At 41.0% G+C, this 17,400-nt stretch overlaps 1 protein-coding gene across 1 annotated transcript in view; it reads left to right on the forward strand.

Moving 5' to 3' along the window:
• The first annotated feature begins 926 nt into the window (after positions 1-926).
• RASA1 (RAS p21 protein activator 1) overlaps positions 927-17,400 on the forward strand; it is a 59,501-nt gene continuing 43,027 nt past the window's right edge. Inside the window, exons 1-2 of the mRNA XM_085212506.1 lie at positions 927-1,618; positions 16,475-16,624. Of these exons, the coding sequence (XP_085068632.1) occupies positions 1,239-1,618; positions 16,475-16,624 (530 nt within the window). The 5' untranslated portion in view covers positions 927-1,238. The remainder of the gene's footprint in view (positions 1,619-16,474; positions 16,625-17,400) is intronic.

Genomic DNA, 17,400 nt, shown 5'->3' on the forward strand with positions numbered 1-17,400 from the left:
AGTTACATATACGATCGAAACATGGCAATGCAGAAATCAAGACTGTAAGAGATGACTGCTGAGACTGTAATTTCCTTAACAGAACAGCAGGGTATGAATGTGCTGCGATTCTGTGAGCTGAGGGACACAGCCTGTGTCTGCTCTGACGCCAGGCACCAGCCCAGCACAGTCCCACGGGTATTCGCAGTGCTGCAGGTTCTGGAAGCAGATTCTGCCTTCGGAAGGCAAGATACGAAGGTTCATTTCGATAGATAAAAGGAGGCTAGCTGCAGGGCGGTGGAAGCGGGAGTAGGAGTTTGTTTTAGTGGCCTCGGGAGAAATTCACTTAATTCTTTTGGTAACACAAGGCTTTGAAAACCTGAATGTTTAGATGCCTTCTGAGAACTTTTGAGAGGCCTGCAAGTGTCAACGTGCTGTTATTTGCCAGCTCTTTTACCACTGAGAAAAAAGAAAAAAAAAAAGAAGATAACAAGAAACAAAAGTATCTCCACGGTATATTGCCCGGTAAGCCTGTTGACCACGAGGTGCTTTCCTACTCGCTCAGCCTGACGCTCACGCAGCAGAGCCACGCGCGGTGCTGCGAGAGCCTCGCTAACGGTGAAACACGCAGCACGAGCTCAGCACGCTCCGAGCGCGTCCCCTCGGCCCCCTGCGTGCCCCGCGCCACCTGCCACTTTTCCTCGCTTTTATCTCCTAAAGCTTTTTCGACTTTTTTCCTTCAAAAGGAAGGTCGGCCGCCGGTCGCTCGAACCGCCGCCCCATCGCACCGCATCAGCGCGGGGCGGGCCGCAGGGCCGCTCCTAAACCGCATTTTCCTCTCCCACGCGGCGCCGACGTTCCCCCTGCTTCACACACCCCGCTCCGCGCACGCGCCCGTAAGGAGGAGGCGGGGCGGAGGGGCGCATGCGCGACCCGTCCCACACTGTCCCCTTCTAATTCCCCTCCCCCCCCACTCGCGGGCACACGGGGGCGGGGAGAGCGCGCGGGGCGGCGGAGCCGCTCCCCTGGCGGCCGGCGGGGCCGAGGCAGCCGCGCTGGGGCCCTGCGGAGCCGCCGTGAGCGCGCAGCCCCCGCCCAGCCGGGTATTGTTCGCGCTCGTCTGCGCCGGGAGAGTTTTGCCCTCGTCCCGGCTCCGCTCCCCGCCGGGGCGGGGCGGGCCGGGGCCCCTTTGTCGCCACCTCCCCGGCGTGCGGCGGCGGGCGGGCGAGCGGCGGAGGGGAGGGGGGCCGAGGCTCAACATGATGGCGGCCGAGGCCGGGGCCGAGGACGGCGGTTCGGTCTCCTCGGCCGGGACGGCGGCCGCCACCGAGCCGGGGCACTGCCGCGGCAAAGCGCCGGGGCCGCAGGGCCCCTTCCCGCCCGGCTCCGGATCCGGCGGGGACAGCCCGGGCGCTGGCCCGGCTCTGTGCTCGGCTCTGGGGCTGCTGGCGCTCGGCTCGGCCGGAGCCCCGCCGCCTCCCTGCGAGCCGGGCACCGCCGCCTTCCCCCCGCTGCCGCCTCCGCCGCCCCTGCCTCCGGCCGGCGGGCTGGCGGCCGTGGATGAGGGCGACTCGCTGGACGGGCCGGAGTACGAGGAGGAGGAGGTGGCCATCCCGCTGAACGCGCCCCCCACCAACCAGTAAGTACCGCGCCCCTCCGCCGCACCGCGCGGCCCCCCCCCCCCGGTTCCGCTGCCGGAGCGCAGGAAGAGCGCGGCTCCGCGCAGCGCCGCGTGTCCGTGCGGCGGGGGGAGGCCGGGGGAGCCTCCCGGAGCGCCTCGGGACCGCGTCGGTAACTTTGTAACAGGCGGAGACCTCGCCGTGGTGCGAAGCGCTGCTTTCCTCGTGTCATCCTTCTGCATTCCGTTGTTTATAACTTAAAAAAAAAAAAAATAAAGCCAACAACAAAGCTTTTCTTATATCGTACAGGAACATCACGGAGGTTGCACACACGTGTTTGCCTTCGTGGAGCAGGGAGTATGAGGTTTGCTCACTCTGGAACGCGGGTTTAGAATGAGTAGAATTCTTCTTCTGCTTTAAAATAGTGGGCGGGCTGTTGTTATAGAATAGTCCTGACTTTGCTGCTCAGCCTGTTTAATACAAGGCTGTTTTTAGTTTGTCCATACGTAGACAGGAGGCACAAGTTGAAGAAGAAAATCCTGCAAACCTCCTGTTGGATTTCATTCTCTTATCTCTCTGATAAGCTGAATGGAAGTCCTGCGGTGCTGGTAACAGAACTTTGCAATCCAAACAGAGCAGTTCTCAATTTATATTGTGTAAAAAATATAGGATGAGATAATGCTGTGTGGAGTCTGTGTAATTAATGACTACTCCATGCACAGCCTTTGGATTGAAGTGTAGGAAGCCTGCAGTTTTGTGTGAAGGACAGCAAGCCCTGTATTAGTACAGAAAACAGTTCTGTGAGGGGGTGCCTTGTTATTTAAAAAATGAAGTTGCTTCAAAAGCTCCATTGGGTGCACCAAATTGTGTCTGGAAATGTGTTGTTCCTGGAGTTTCACAAGAGTAGTAGATAACGTTAGGATTCAAGGTACTGAAACAGTTGGACTGGATGATCGTAGTGGGCTTTTCCTACCTAATTGAGCCTGTGATTCTGTGAAACCACGAGGCTGAGCAGATATTTTCAAGGCATGGATCAGAAGGACAACCTGAAAGCCCGTCTGAATTTGGATTCTTTGTTGCATTCTTTCCTAATTCCACTGTCAAAGACTTCTACACTATTCATATATTTCCGTGGTTTAAGAAGCCATTGAAGTGATCAGGAGGACATAAAAGTGTACTATTATGGATCCTTTCTCTCACTTTGATAGTCTTCTGAGTAATCTCCTGATTCCTTGACTTTCTGTGGAAGTTTGCTAACTTAAGACCTTGTTTTGTGCAGAAAGCGTTTGAACAGTCTTTGACTGGCATCACTAATGAGCTGGAAATACGATCAGGCAGTTCTGAAAAGGATCAGGAGGGAAACAGAGGCACACAAATGTGAAACTGCTTCTTCAGAATTGTCTTGTCAAATCACTGGAATGGACAATTCTCTGCTTTGGGTTTTCTCTCTGGAAGATCAGGCTACTTTTTTTTTTCCCATTAGACCCAGTTATTTTAGAGAAAAAGCGCAGTCTTTTTTTGGAAGTGTCTTTAGGAAATGGGGTGATGGATTATAAATGACCACCTGTTTGGTCCTAAATACCTTAGGACATCCACAGATAGGAGTGGAATTTGCTGTCAGAGCATTGTCCTGTGACTCAAGTGCTGGAGCAATGTCTGTCTTCAAGAGTTTTGACAAGTGTGTGCTGAAGGGAAGGCTGCGCAGGCCCCAGATTGCTCTGGTTAACAGTACCTTACTCAGACAAAAGGGAGACGGAAATCTTTGCGAAACCAGAGCGTAACTCTGACTTGAGCTTTCTTTTCTTGAAGAATCCTTCATTAAAAAAAATCCAAGAAATGAAGAATTTCGGAAAATTTATACATACCTCCTATCTCCATGTTCTTAACAGCTTTTTCTTTGTCACATAACCCTTGGTGTGTGACTTTTCAATAAAAAATTGATTGAATAGAACCGCGTTCTCATTCATCTCATCTACGGTGTCAGTTTTCATCGTTTGTATTTAAGTCATTCAAATTGGCCATATGCTGATAGTAAATCGCATCCTCTCAATCCTGCTGTTTTATTTTGGAAGGGTCCTTTCTTTCTAGACGTACCATCTGCTTCTATGGAATTAAACTCCTGATTTATTACCAAAACAAAGATCAATATTATCTATAATCTTATACAGGAAAAGGTCCACTATAAGTCTTTAGGAACAATGATTTAATTTATAGTTAAGATTAAATTTGTCCAGTTGGATATGATTACAAAACTGCTGTTCCATTTGTTTAAATGTGACTGCCAGCTCCACCCTTTCCCACTTCCTCCTAATTCATTCAGTTTTTATGGGAGGCATACATGATCGGCTTGATGGATAATTCTGTGACTTTGTTTTGTTTCTTTGTCTTATTTGCTTATAAATAATGTATGCACCTCAGAAAACTGAAAGTGCTCTTCTCTCTTGGCTTTGCTTTATTTGACATTATCTCTTGTACAAGAATGAAAAGAGTTTTTATTTCACAACAGTAAAACTCACTGGGCTTCTTTGCCTTCCCTTGGCATGCATCACATTTCAGGATTTACTGAATTGCTGGTTAGTGACTCTATACAAAATAATCTAGTAAAAGCTGCTGCTGGTAATTCCTAGTTTGTACTGCAGTCTGAAGTTGGACTTTTATGCATGAAACAAAGCTTTCTGTAAAAACTTAAGCACAACTTTATAACCTTTTCATTTGCTGATTTGCATTGCAAATTAAAAAAAGTAAATCTGAGTGAATTCTCAGATTACAAGTTTGTGACCATAGAGGTGTTATAAATGACACGCTTTTTTGTATGAGTAAGTTTCTAAGCACCATGTACATGACATGCAGATTTTCACAGTAGCAAACTATGAAGAGATGAGAAGTAAAACAAATGCAAATTCTGCACTTCCCATCAGGATACTGTAAATACAGTTTGCTTGGAGCAGTCAGGATACGTTCATCTTTGATAGCGAGCACCTAATAAATACGCTTAATTTCTTCTTTTCTTTTCCATGTGCTAAGGAAAAGGGGAACGTGTCTTCTCTTAATATGTTTTCCTGGATTTTCTAGCATTAGAAGGACATTGTCAGCATGTAACAGGTTCTCTGTCACCAAAAATTCAAAATTTCCAGGTAGTGTTGATACTCATCTTCTCTGATACTCAGCAAAGTTGACTCAGGACTTGTCTGTTCAGCATGCATGTGTAGTTTTCCATTACTCTGGAGTGTAGCAAAGGCATATTTATGTTGTAGTATAATACTGGGTGGGAAGCACAGGATGCTAAGGAATTCTGTGTTGTTTTGTTCTTGGTTTTTCTCATCTGCCAAGTGTAACTGACAGGTTGATGGAGGTCTGAAGTGTTGTAAGGGATTGATCTTCAAAATTAGTGAATGCTACCTAATTTAGTAACTAACCAGCGATATATTAAATAGGTTAGATGTTTGGATATTAGACTAAAAATGTTACTTGGCAGGATTATTTGGGATGTCTTTGTTCTATTAAGGCAGCAGAAGCAGTTACTAGGTATTTCATTAAAATTTGCAGTTTCATATGGTGTTTTTTAAACAATGATTAGCAGTTTTAAATGGAAATCAGTTGAAATTGAAAGCTAACAACGTTACAAAATGAAACAGGCTGTCAAAATGCTATCTGGTTTAAAAAAAAAAAAAAAAAAGCTTACCCAAAGCGGATATATTTTTAGTCACTGTTCAAGCAATATAATAGTGAGATAAAGCTGAAAATAGGGAGATGCATAGGGAAACAGTATACGAGCAAACATTGCGGGAAATAATATTTTTATGTCCAAATGTAGAGTGAATTCCAGGTTCTTCAGGTAAGTCCATCAAAGGTGGCAAGTCCGGAGTTGTACAATGTCTGTTTATTTGGGTAACTAATACGAAAAGAACGTGGTTTTGGATTTTTTTTTTTCCAGAATACTGGTTGAGGATCATTTTCCATGCCAATGGATAAATTTGTTGCTGTGAAAACTAAGGGGAAATAATGTTGGCATATTTAGTTAGATTCTGTAAAAATATTAAAAATTAGATGGGATATAACTTGATTTTAGTGTATTAGGTTCCATTGCTGTTTAATGTTAATGTAGTTAGCAGCTGGATTTCCTTCTTTCAAAAAAAAAAAAAAATGTTTTTACCTTCTATGGGGAGCAGGAATTGATAATTATCTGAAGTGGCCAATTAGTGTACTGAATTGGTCAATTACAAAATTGGCTTGAAGAAGTCTAGTTTTAGTTATGGATAAATATGTGGTATAAGAAATGCTGTCTTAATCATGGTTAAGAGCAGCAGAGCAAAACTGCATGTAGCCATACGAAAGAAACAAAGCAGTAAGTAAACTGATGTGATAGATATGTATACAAAAGGAAGCTTTAGATGAGGAGAAACAACAATAGAACAGCATTTGATGCTGGTTTGATGAGGAATTTTCAGTATTTCTAGCTAATATGAGATGGCGTTGCTTCATCTGCACATCAAATGTTGTCTTTATTTTGTTTGAATTTTGTCATATATCAATTTCCAGAATATTAGTGTGAGACTGACTTTGTCTCTGGCCTGTCCTATTGAGATATACAACGCTATACCATATTCCTTCACCTTTTCTTGTTTTAATGTTTTGTAGAGGGGCAGTGGGGAGAAGCACAAATTTACCAGCATGGGTTCGGGTCTCTTCAAATGTGGATTCTGTCCATTGTTTCCATACTCCTGCATTAGTTTTTCACTTCATCCTGTATCTTTCTTCTTCCTTTAATGAAACTAAACCAAGAAATCTTGGAATTTATCTCACTAGTAAATTTCATAGGAGCCATCATGTTTTAATGTGGTCCCCATGCTTCATAGCAGTGTCCCAGTGGAATAATTCTGTCTTCCTCTGCCTTTCTTCAAATTATGCTCAGCACAATGAAATGTTAGTGTCATTCAAATGCTTGTCAGGTTCCCTCTCACGTTTTATATGTGTGCAGACAGCCTTTACTATGCTTTACCTTTATATAAAAAGTCTGCTCTTTCCATCTAGAATGGAAGAAAAGTTTGTTTTCACTTGATTCTTTCTTTTTGTTGTGTTTTCTGTTGAAGGCGATGGATAGTGGTCAGCATGGATTTCTGAGGGGAATATTGAACTTAACCAACCAGATTGCTTTCTACAGTGAGATCCTTGGCTTCGTGCGTGCTGGAGAGTTAGTGAATATTGTTGACCTCATCTTTAGTACAGCTTTTATCACTGTCTCTTGTAGTATATAGCAAATAAGTTAACAGCACACAGGTTAGGAAAGTGGAAGTGTGGTGGGTTGAAAAGCCAACTTAAAAGTTGGGCTGCAGGGGCTTGGTGGTCAGTGACATGAAATGAAGTTGGAGGCAGGTGTTCCCCAGATTGTACCCTTGAGCCCATACTGCTAACATGGTTATTGACTGCAGTGATGGGACAGAGTGCACCCTCGGAAAGTTCACAAACAATGACAAAACCAAAAGGTTGAAGTAGCTGGTGGCTGAGGTAAAGTGGTGTGGAATCAACTGAAGTTCAGCAGAGGAAATGCAGAACTGTCCTTTACAAGGGGTAGCACCAGTACGTGCAGGGGAGTGACTGGGTGGAAAGCAGCTCTTCACAGCTGCATCAGGATCAAGTAGTTCTGACAGACAAGCAAAAAAGAGTGGCAAAAAAAGGGTTATCAGTGATGTCTCAGGTGACATTACAAGGACCACTGTCCGTGGATCTGGGGAGGTAGTCTTCCCCTCTGTTCAGTGTTGCTGAGGCACATCTCAGGTGTTGTGCTGGACTCCCCGTAGAAGGGAGAGACAGACTTGTAGGAATAAGTTCAGTGTGGGACCATCAAAATAAGGGCTTGGACTGTTTTGCTTGGAGAATAGACTCAAGAGGATCTTATCCATTTTACACATGATGGGAAGGAGCAAAGATAAGACAGCCAAGCTCTCGTCCTTGCTCCCTACTGATAGGACAGGAGGATGTAGGAAAAAATTTAAAAACTTGAAATTACACTTGAATACAGAAAAAAACCCCAACATTTATTTGTTTAACTTTGTGGTAGTCAGAATGCTCAACAGGCTGCCATTAGGGATTATGAAGTCTCTATTCTTGAAAATGCTTGTAACCAAGTCCAGCATAGGATCACCAAGGTAATGGTTTGGATTGTTTTGCCTGGAGAAGAGGCTAAAGGGGATCTTGCTCATCTTGTAAGTGATGGGAGGGAGCTAAGATAAGAGAGCAAAGCTCTTCTGCTTGCTACCTAGTGACAAGAAAGGAGGTAGGAAAAAAAAATTAAGAACTTGAAATTACACTTGAATACAGAAAGCAAGTTTGTTTTGTTTGTTTAACTTTGGTGTTAATCAAAATACTGCCACAGGCTGCCTTAGAGATCATTAAGTCTGTCCTTGAAGATGCGTGTAACCTGACTTTGGCTCTGAGCAGCCTGCTATATCTGCTTGAAGAACTGGGTGGAAGGACAGTCAGGCAATCCCCAGTAGTCATTTCATAACGATGGTCTGAATGATTCTATGATTCTATGTAAATGTGCTGATTATATAGTTGAAGATGACTGCTATAAGACCTCTTTGCTCAAAGTACTCTGGAATCACCTCAGTGACATTAGCTAATAGCAAAGGCTTTAAAGTACAAGAAATCCTTAGGAAAATAAATAGAGCATTTCAATATTTTTTATGTTGACAAATCTAATTTCTACTGTAAAAGCTCAGGAATTTGCTTTTTAAATAAATTCTAGGATAGTTAATAGTGCTGTTTAATTATGTAATCTGCTTGTCATACATAACTTTTCCTTTTAAGTCATCTTTTTATTACTTTAATAGGTGTACTTTAAAAGTTGTATAGGAACCACTGTTGGTAAATGAACATGAAAGCTCTAGGCACATTTTACAGGAGGAAGAGGACAAGGGCAGAGTGACCATAGGGGACAGGCAGAGATGAAGCACTGTAGGTGACTGCAGCCCCCATTGCCTGTTTTCATCTGCTGTTCAGTGAGAGGAGGTAGAAGTGGTTGCGTAGGAGGAAGGTCTGTTTAGCTTGCTCTTAGTTCTCATTGCCCCAGTCTGTTAGCAGTAGGCAATAAATTGTATTAATCTTCCTATGTTGAGGCTGTTTTACATGTGATGGTAATTAGGTGAGTGATCTCTCTGTTCGTGTCTCAACCCATGAGCATCTTTTTCATTTCATTTGCTCCAGCTGTGGAGTACAAGAGCAGCATTGTGATGAGGAGCTGCCTCACCACCATTAATGGAACCACCAGTAGTAATCAAGTGCCCCTTCCTCCCCGCCCTTCCCCCAAAAAAGTGATTCCTCATCTTCAAGTTTCAATTTGTTTGTTTTTTTTTCTTCAGGGTTTTCATTTTTGTTGAATTGAAACAGTAGCACTCGACCATCTTCAAGTGATAGCTGTTTTTATTTGTTTCTAAGTATAAACTTTCCTTGCATTGGAATATACATGCTAATGTAGAGGTATTCTAGTTGCATGTATTTGAAGAAGATGATTTTGCAACTACATGGGGGTATTTGCAATGCCATGATTTTCTGTTAAAGATTACTGCCATTGCCCCAGCAGGGGTGTTTATATTATTTCTCTCATCCTTAGCTACTTGGAGATACTTGCACAGGGATTCCTTTTGTGAACTTCCCCTTTAGAGTACACTGCTTTCTTTCCTGAAGTAGTTTCAAGAAGCCATGGGGGTTTAGTCAGTCTTTGATAATCAGCTCAAGAATCATATAATTTTGTGAGGCTTTAAGGTTTTTTTTTTCTTTTCCTATTCTGGTCTATTATTTTGTATTTGGTCTATTATTGTTTTAAGTCCACCTGTTTCCTGTAAAATTAAGCATATATATAAATGCTGACCCACATGTAGTACACACACAAAAGGATATTCTGTCTGTGGCTTGCTGGGTTTTGTATGCTTATTTTATATATGAACTGCATCAGCCCTTTTGTGTATGAAATTTAAGAACAAAAGTAAATCAGTTCATTTTCTACATCTCCCTCTGTTAATGAATAACAGCGGAGGCCTTACAGGATTCATATTTGGATGTTTTGTTAATCTGGAACACTGTGATTTACAAACATTAACTTGTTCAAACCACAGCTATTTCTCAGTACCTTTTCCCTAGACCCTTTCTTTGAGAGATTTTTTTGTTGCTATTTTTACTGTTTCAAAGATATACATGGGAAATACCTTAATTCTTCCAAAACATCACAAAGTCTCTGCAGTAATTGTTCTGTAATTCAATTTTAGAAGCAGGTTCTGTTTTGTCTTAGCCCTACACACAGTTTTATTGATGTTATACTGTTAGGGTCAGTGTTTAAATGAATTGTATGCAATTGAGTATATTCTCTTGTTATTTCTATTGTGTGCGGGAAGCATTGGACATCTTTTACTTTATGCATTGTTCCTAGCTTGAAAGTCTAAAGCTGTCAGGATTTTCTCCTTAGAGCAACAATTCTCTATGGGCAAGAAGCAAGGAAACATTCTAGCATGCAAGACAAGAATGAAGCACAGAACAAAAAGCTCTGCTTGGTTCCTATGGGCGCTAACCCAGAGTTGTACCACTGACTGAAAGGTGAAAGCCAAGGTTTGGCACTAAAAAGCAGAAATTTCTGTTTCAGTTAGTGATGATTGAGCAAAGCTGGCATAGCTGGCAGAAAATAAAAAGACAAGGAGAATGTCCAGGATGGGATGCAGGAGAGGGTAAGGTGCAGGGAGTAGGAAAGTTAAGGAGCTAATGATGCATTTCATGGAGTTATCAGAAGAAAAGATTGTTATTATCCCAGAAATTAATCAGTTGTTGTCAAAGAGTATCTTTTGATTTGCATACCAATATTGACATTGTCTTGTGGTAGCACTGCTCTTAGTTTAAATAGAAAAAGGCCTTTCTTTGACCAGAAGGCATTAGTGGAAGTGTGTGAAGATGAGTAACTTTTAAAAATGAGAAACTACTTGCTAAAAACTGTATTGAGTTCCTGAATTCACATCTGAACTGACATTTTACTAAGAAAACACGAGTTGTTTTTCACTGTCTTTAGCTGTATTTCATTAGTTTATAGGTTGCTTTTGCAAAAAGGAAATAGCAGTCAGTGTTCTTCTTAGTGAATAGGTACTAGGTAGAGTTGGAAATACTCCTTTGCTTGCATTGTGTACTGTTATGCTGCTGTCACATCTCTGTTCTAATAATAGTATGCTGTTCATAAGCTGTTTATCCCTAAAGTACTCAAACTTATAGAACCTCACTTGTCTTAATGAAGTTGTTTAAATTATTGCCTTTTGAATGTAAGCTTACCTCATTTTTTTCAGCCTTGATTGGTCTTTGTACTAAGATGTACTGAGATTTTTGCTGGGGTTGTTTTTTCCCAAGTCCATAGTTGGTATATCTTCTGCTGGAAGTGTTTTAGTGGTTTTTGGGGGTATGTGCAAGTCCTAGCATGGGGCTGATGTCTGTTGCTTGGTTCCTAGTCTTCAATTGCAGCATGGCTCTGGTTTCTATCAAGTGTTTCTAAGGAGGTTTGGAACAGTAAAAGGATATAAGCAGTTTTATTCTTCATCAGGTTTTCTTGCATTCTGCCTCTGTGTACAGAAATGTATGAGTATGTGAAAGGGATTAACAACCCTTACTTAACCTACAGTAGTACTGAACATTCCAATTTCATCCATACTGAACAAAGAACACCTGTGTAGCTTCAGATTAGTTTCTTCTCCTTCCAGTATTTTGCAGATACAACCAGTGTAGCAAATGATCCATGTTTGTAGAGCTTTCTCAGTCAGGAAGTTTTTTTGTATTGCTGAGAACTGCGAAGACCCTGTCAAAAAACTGCTGACTATGGAGTGATAGACTTAGCAAGACAGAATTAGTCATTTATAAAGATCCAAGTGAAACTGCTTAATCTTTGCAAATAGAATACATAAAGAAAGTAGTGCAGCTTTACATAGAATGCAGCTTTATGAATCTGACAGATGGAGGATAAGGTGTTAAGAGGTAGCATCGGGATGAAAATGGTAGCACTATGAATGTGCTTCAAACTGAGAACTGGCAAATCTGAAAGGAGACAAACAGTGGATTTGAGTGTCAGGTCTGCCATTGTTTATTACCAAGAATGGAAAGTTTGAGAGGGAATGGCTGGTCTTAATAGAATGATAAGAAACAGGAGCACAGGATATCTTGTTGGTTTTGATTTTGTGTGTCCATGAGACTACTCAAGACTGCTGTGGCATTTGAAGCTTTTTTTTTGAAGGATTTTCCTAGTCTAAGGTAATCATACCTTTGCTCTCTTTTGCTTTATGAAGAGAGCATAGCTCATGTGGTCTCTGGAGTTGATAAAGAAAGTTTGTAGTGTGTTTAAAAAAAAAAAAAAAAAAGTACTAAACCATTGACTTTGTGCTGTTAAGGGAGCTCTGACCACATCTCTTAGAAATTCTGTTTCTTTTGGATTTTATTGTAGCAGCAAGGTGTGCGGCTACGATGAGCTTTGAGTGAAGTGGATACAGCATTTGATGATGGATTTTTCCTCTGTACTGTAATATGTTTCTAAGTAGTAGAAGGGAGATCTCCAGCTATTATCTGTATCCTCATTTCTACTAAGTTGCGAAAATTTTTTGCACTTTTGCACTCCTTTAGTGCTTTTTCCTGCTTTGCCCTCTTCCTGGTCTTCATTGTCTCCAAGTTAAAACTGCTGCATGCTGCAACAGCAAGATGCTTGAATAGAACAACAAATCCGCATTTGCTTTTCTTGCACTTAAAAAGGAAACATGCAAATAAAAGTACTCGTTTGAACAATGTCACATGCTTCCACACACAGTAGCAGCTGCCTCCTTCCAGATGGCAACTCCACCATCTGCTTTGCAGCCTGTCTCTTGTATAGAGTTAGTAGCATGTCTGTGGGGCCAGAAGTCCTGTAACTGTACCACGAGCTTCTTTAGAGATATTATGTGATCACATTTCTGCTTTGGCTAGGTTTGATGGGACAGATATGGCTGGGTGTCTGCTGCCCTGCTTCTTCTGTGCTATGTGGAGAACCACTGGGCTCCTCTTCTGCAGACCAGAGTACCAGTGCTGGCTCCTCTGCTGTGGCTGCACTGCCAGCAGCATTCTCCCGGGTCGCTGCATGGTGCTTGTGTCTTCATAGAAGCTGCTTGTGATGATGCAGTGTTTTCTTTGTTTGCTTGCAGTAACTAAGATTATGGTACTTAGGGTTAAAGTTTTGAATATTCTGCTTCTGATTTAAACTAACAGATGGAAGCATTTTCTTGCACAGCATCAGATTAGTTTCTGAAACCAGGAAGTCTGTAATTGATACTCTCTTAAAATTAAAAGGTCATGGTGTGAGTAATAAGTTTGCTACAGCAGTGCCTAAAGAGCTGGTCATGGAAACAACAACTGAGATTATGATCCAAAGCTGGTAAGATATTCTGTAGTTGAATTGTTCCATAACCTTCTGTGGCAAGGCTACCTAAGTTTTTTCATACCTTACAACATCTGAAGTATTGTCAAATCACTGCTGTTCGATACAGTGTTGTTTAATAATGTTAACTAAAACACCAAGAAAAGCATATTATTAACATTTAAATATCTAGAAAGCTAATGTTAAAAATAAGTGTTCCTGGGTAAGATTAGACAAGAAAACAGAAGTGACTGGCAATGATAGGAGTCTTGCCTTTGGCAATGATAAAGGATATGCATCCAAATAGCAGTGAGTTACTGTTCTGAGTGCACAAGCAGTAAGAGTCTCAACCAGTGGAGCAGCTCTGCACAGTTGTTTGCATTTGACACCCTCCTATCCAAACCTTAGTTTCTTTAATGAATCTTGTAGTGCACTGTAGGTAGAACTCAGTTTTACTCCTGTGAACAGGCTGTGTTTCTTCTAGTTACATGTACATTACGCTAGGTTGAACATGTTGAAGTTGTGACAGATAGATTTGCTAGTTCTGCAGAGTCTCCAAAGAGGCAAGGGTATGTTTCAGTAGTGCATTTTGGAGAAACTGAACTCAAGCTTCCTGGAGATACTTGATGAGGAAGAAAGTCAGAGGGCCTGGCCTGGCCTGTCTGTACTCTTTATTCTCTGATGAAACTGCAATGAGTAGGACAGGTTCCACAGTTTGAGTTGTTTGTTGTATTTTTTTTTTTTTTTTTTTCAGATAGCATTGTGTGTTGGGTGGATGTTCCTTTATAACACAGTAAATTATGATATTTTTCACTACTATGAATTTGTACTCGGCACACTAGTTAGTGTTGTAAGAAAAATTGATCTGTGGATGTATTTCAAAGCAAAAAAAAAAAAAAACAAAAAAAACCCAAGCCCACAACAAAACCAACCTATGGCTTAGCAAGCGTTTTTTAAGAAAGATAATACCACTAGATATATACAAAAGCACTTGATATCCTTAAATCAGAACAAGTATGACAATATTGTTAAACGTTTTTTTACTCATGTTTATTATTAAACGATGTGAAGGCAATGATGAAAGTTTGCAGAGTACCTCTTCATTGAGATCAAGTGATAGCTTAATTAAGTTAAAGATGCGCTTTTAAAAACATAATCTATCAGCACTCTACCATGCTATCTTGCTTGAATAAAGTGTTTTGTTAGTGATGAAACTTCAGTCTCTGAAAAAATGCAGTTGCTTCCCAGCAAGCATTTTGCTTACTGTCATGGTATCATAGAAGCTTGTACTTCAGTCTGTATCCTGTTTTCTGAAGATGTGTGCTATCTGTAGAGGCTTCCTGAGGATATCACTTGAGCTGTTTTCTGTTATCACTGCTGTGTATAGACTGCTCTACTGCCGCTTGTGCATTCATTACCTTCAGTTGTAAGTTAAATGCAGGGCAATAGCTGCGAAAGTGTCCTCTTTGTTCTGAGCTTCTGGTCTTAATGTGTTAGCATCCAGGTTAGTATTGACCATTATTGTGAGAAATCTCAAAAGGTGAGCACTTAATTGGCGAGTAATCACGCTTTTTTTATCTAGTATATTTGTTGTGTTCTTCCTATTTGCACTGTTGTATTATTAACATTATCCGGATTATGAAAATGTGCCTTTAAGTTTGGCATCAAAGGTAATGCGTCTCTCAATGAAGCTACGATTATTTTTCTTAAGTGGGTGATAAGTGGGAACAAATAAAAGCTGAGTGAGCTCATTGTTAGTTTAAAATAGACTTCATGGAATGTTGGATTCAAATAATTTCTTGATGAGGAAAGTTTCTTGGGTCTCCTGGAAGCTCATTCCTTTCAGAAAGCCAGTCTGTCCAGAAAAGCGAAGCCAGGTTGTGGAATGCTTGTAATTAACAGGATTTAAGCCACACTGTGCCCACTGACAAGCAGAATATTTTGTCCTAGGTAGTTTGAAACAGACGATCCTGATTTAGTTCAGTTCCACAGAGGGCTCTCAGAGGAAGCAGTGCCATCCACTTGTGTGCAGGCTGTTTGTAAGCCGGCAGTTCCTGCCAGCAAGGCCGTGCAGTTCTGGAATGCGGTGAGCAAGGCACCAGCTTTACAGCCTGGTTGGCCTGCTGGAGCCTCAGCTGCTGCGCGGGCGTGCAGACAATGTGGCGTTTTTTCTGGTTTAGCTTGTTTTCCTCAGGATGAGGAAGAGAAGCAATGGAGACCTATACCAGCAAAAATACAGCTTTGCCAGGGCAAACAGTATCTGCACAGGTGCTGCTGCTCCTGCAGTATGTGATGCTTATCTGCAGAATCCGACTGATCTTCTTTCTGATAAAAGCTGCCCCAAGGAAAATTTCTGCTTTTGCTTCCATTTCGTAAAATAAATGTTTCTGGCTAGATTTCATCAGGAATCCAACTGTTCAATTTTTTTTTCTTTATAGGTACTTTCCACATCTGTTCCAAAATTCATTTTTTATAACTCTTACCTGGTCGTCTGGCAGAATCAAGTGGCTGGTCTGAAGTACTAAATGATTTAGTTACTGTGTAACTGTGGCAATATGGAAACTGGTGTTTCCCTGAGTGTAGAAATCAAAGTCTGAATCTAAGCATCATTAGTTGATGGATGCAGACCTAATGAATTACTACATTATATAGCTCTAGAACATACTGCAACCTTCAAATGGGCTTAAATATATTTCCTTGATTAGCACATGAGAACACTACTTTTTTTTATTCTAATTGCTCTCTCCTTTTCTTTTTATTTTCCCGTGTGTGTGTGTATATATGTAAACCCAATATTGGATCATTTAGGATAGAGAGTTCTGGTGGGAGCTATATAAATCAAAGAACTGAAGTACAGCTGATTAATACTTCACTGTTAGCTGTCTTATCTTATCCCTATAAACTGAAATGGTCTTTTGTCATATTTTATGGTCCGAATTTGCTGTGCATCTGCACTAGTTTGTGACTGTTGCGGCATGAATCGTGATTTAGGAAAAACTATTCTGGGACTGGACAGTGGTTTGGTTACTACTGTCACTCCTATCTGATGCAGGCTTTGCTGGATTATTGGTGTGTGTGGGATGAGAACAGGTACTTTGCATCTGCAGCCTGAAATGAAGCCTAGGCTTCATTTTTATATTAAAATGCATGTGATTCTGTGATTCTGTGTGATCTCTGATTCTGTTCAAAACAAGCAAATCAGGGAGGAGGAAAAAAATGACATATATAGCCTCTGCCTCTTGAGTTCATTCAGAATGCGAGTTATCTGGCAAAACAGGTTATCTAAAATCTGTGCTGTCTTGGAAGCACTTGGAGTAAATTAAGAGGTCACACACATAAGTATGTAATATTTTTTTTAAATGAGATTGCAGTTACATCAGTTCTGAGAGCTTTCTTTGCCTTTGCAAGTCTATTTTACAAGAATAAACAGAAACTTTAAGTTCTAAGGACGCATATTGTTGTGCTTTTCTTACAGGTGGTATCATGGAAAGCTTGACAGAACAATTGCAGAAGAACGTCTTCGACAGGCAGGAAAACCTGGAAGTTACCTTATTCGAGAAAGTGATCGGAGACCAGGTTCATTCGTGCTTTCCTTTCTTAGTAAAACAAATGTCAATCACTTCAGGTGAGAACAAAATGTTTTCTTTTAAATTACTGTAATCTGTTTATTCTTGTCATATGGTTCTCTTATGCCAACAGATAAGCACTGCATTATAGTAGAATATTTTTGACTTTTTATTTTATGGTATACTTTTTAACTTGTGCTCAGTTATTCTTAAGTATACTACTTAGGAATCCTTTTGCAAGAAGCCCAGCATCAGAAGAGAGACACTTGTTTTAAGCTGGTGTGGATAGACTTAAAGTAACATGCAGATCATGTTAGCCACGAAGATGGTTTTGGATCTGGTCTTCAGTTGTCATTTTAGTTCACAGGGCATTCTTAAGTGCTAAAGTACTAACAAATCTGATTGTCTCCTTAAATTGTAGGAATAAAATAAGTGAAGAGATTATGTATTTAATAAGGGTTTGCTAGAAACAATTTGCAGGCTGTGTTAGAATTAATTGTTCCAAAAACAAATAGGCCTTTATCTGAACTCTAACTAGGATTATTTCAGCATTAGCAAGCTGTGTATGTATGTTAATGAACATACGTTCATTTATTCTTCAGTGTAAGTGAGTTGTGTGCTTAGAAAAGCTTGAATGTTAGTTAACAAATCAAGTGTTGGATTGCAGTGTTCATTTTCACCAAACAGGACAGCAAATAAGAAAAATGTAGGCCAAATAGCAAGTTTCTTTGAAAACAGAAGAAACCTTTGACAGGAGAACAATTAATAGAAGCAACAAATGCAAGCTAAATTCTTTTACTCATAATTATGATACCATCATAAAAACTACTATGTG

This window comes from Meleagris gallopavo, chromosome Z, assembly GCF_905368555.1.
Source record: "Meleagris gallopavo chromosome Z, MGAL_WU_HG_1.1, whole genome shotgun sequence".
Classification (NCBI taxonomy): domain Eukaryota; kingdom Metazoa; phylum Chordata; class Aves; order Galliformes; family Phasianidae; genus Meleagris; species Meleagris gallopavo.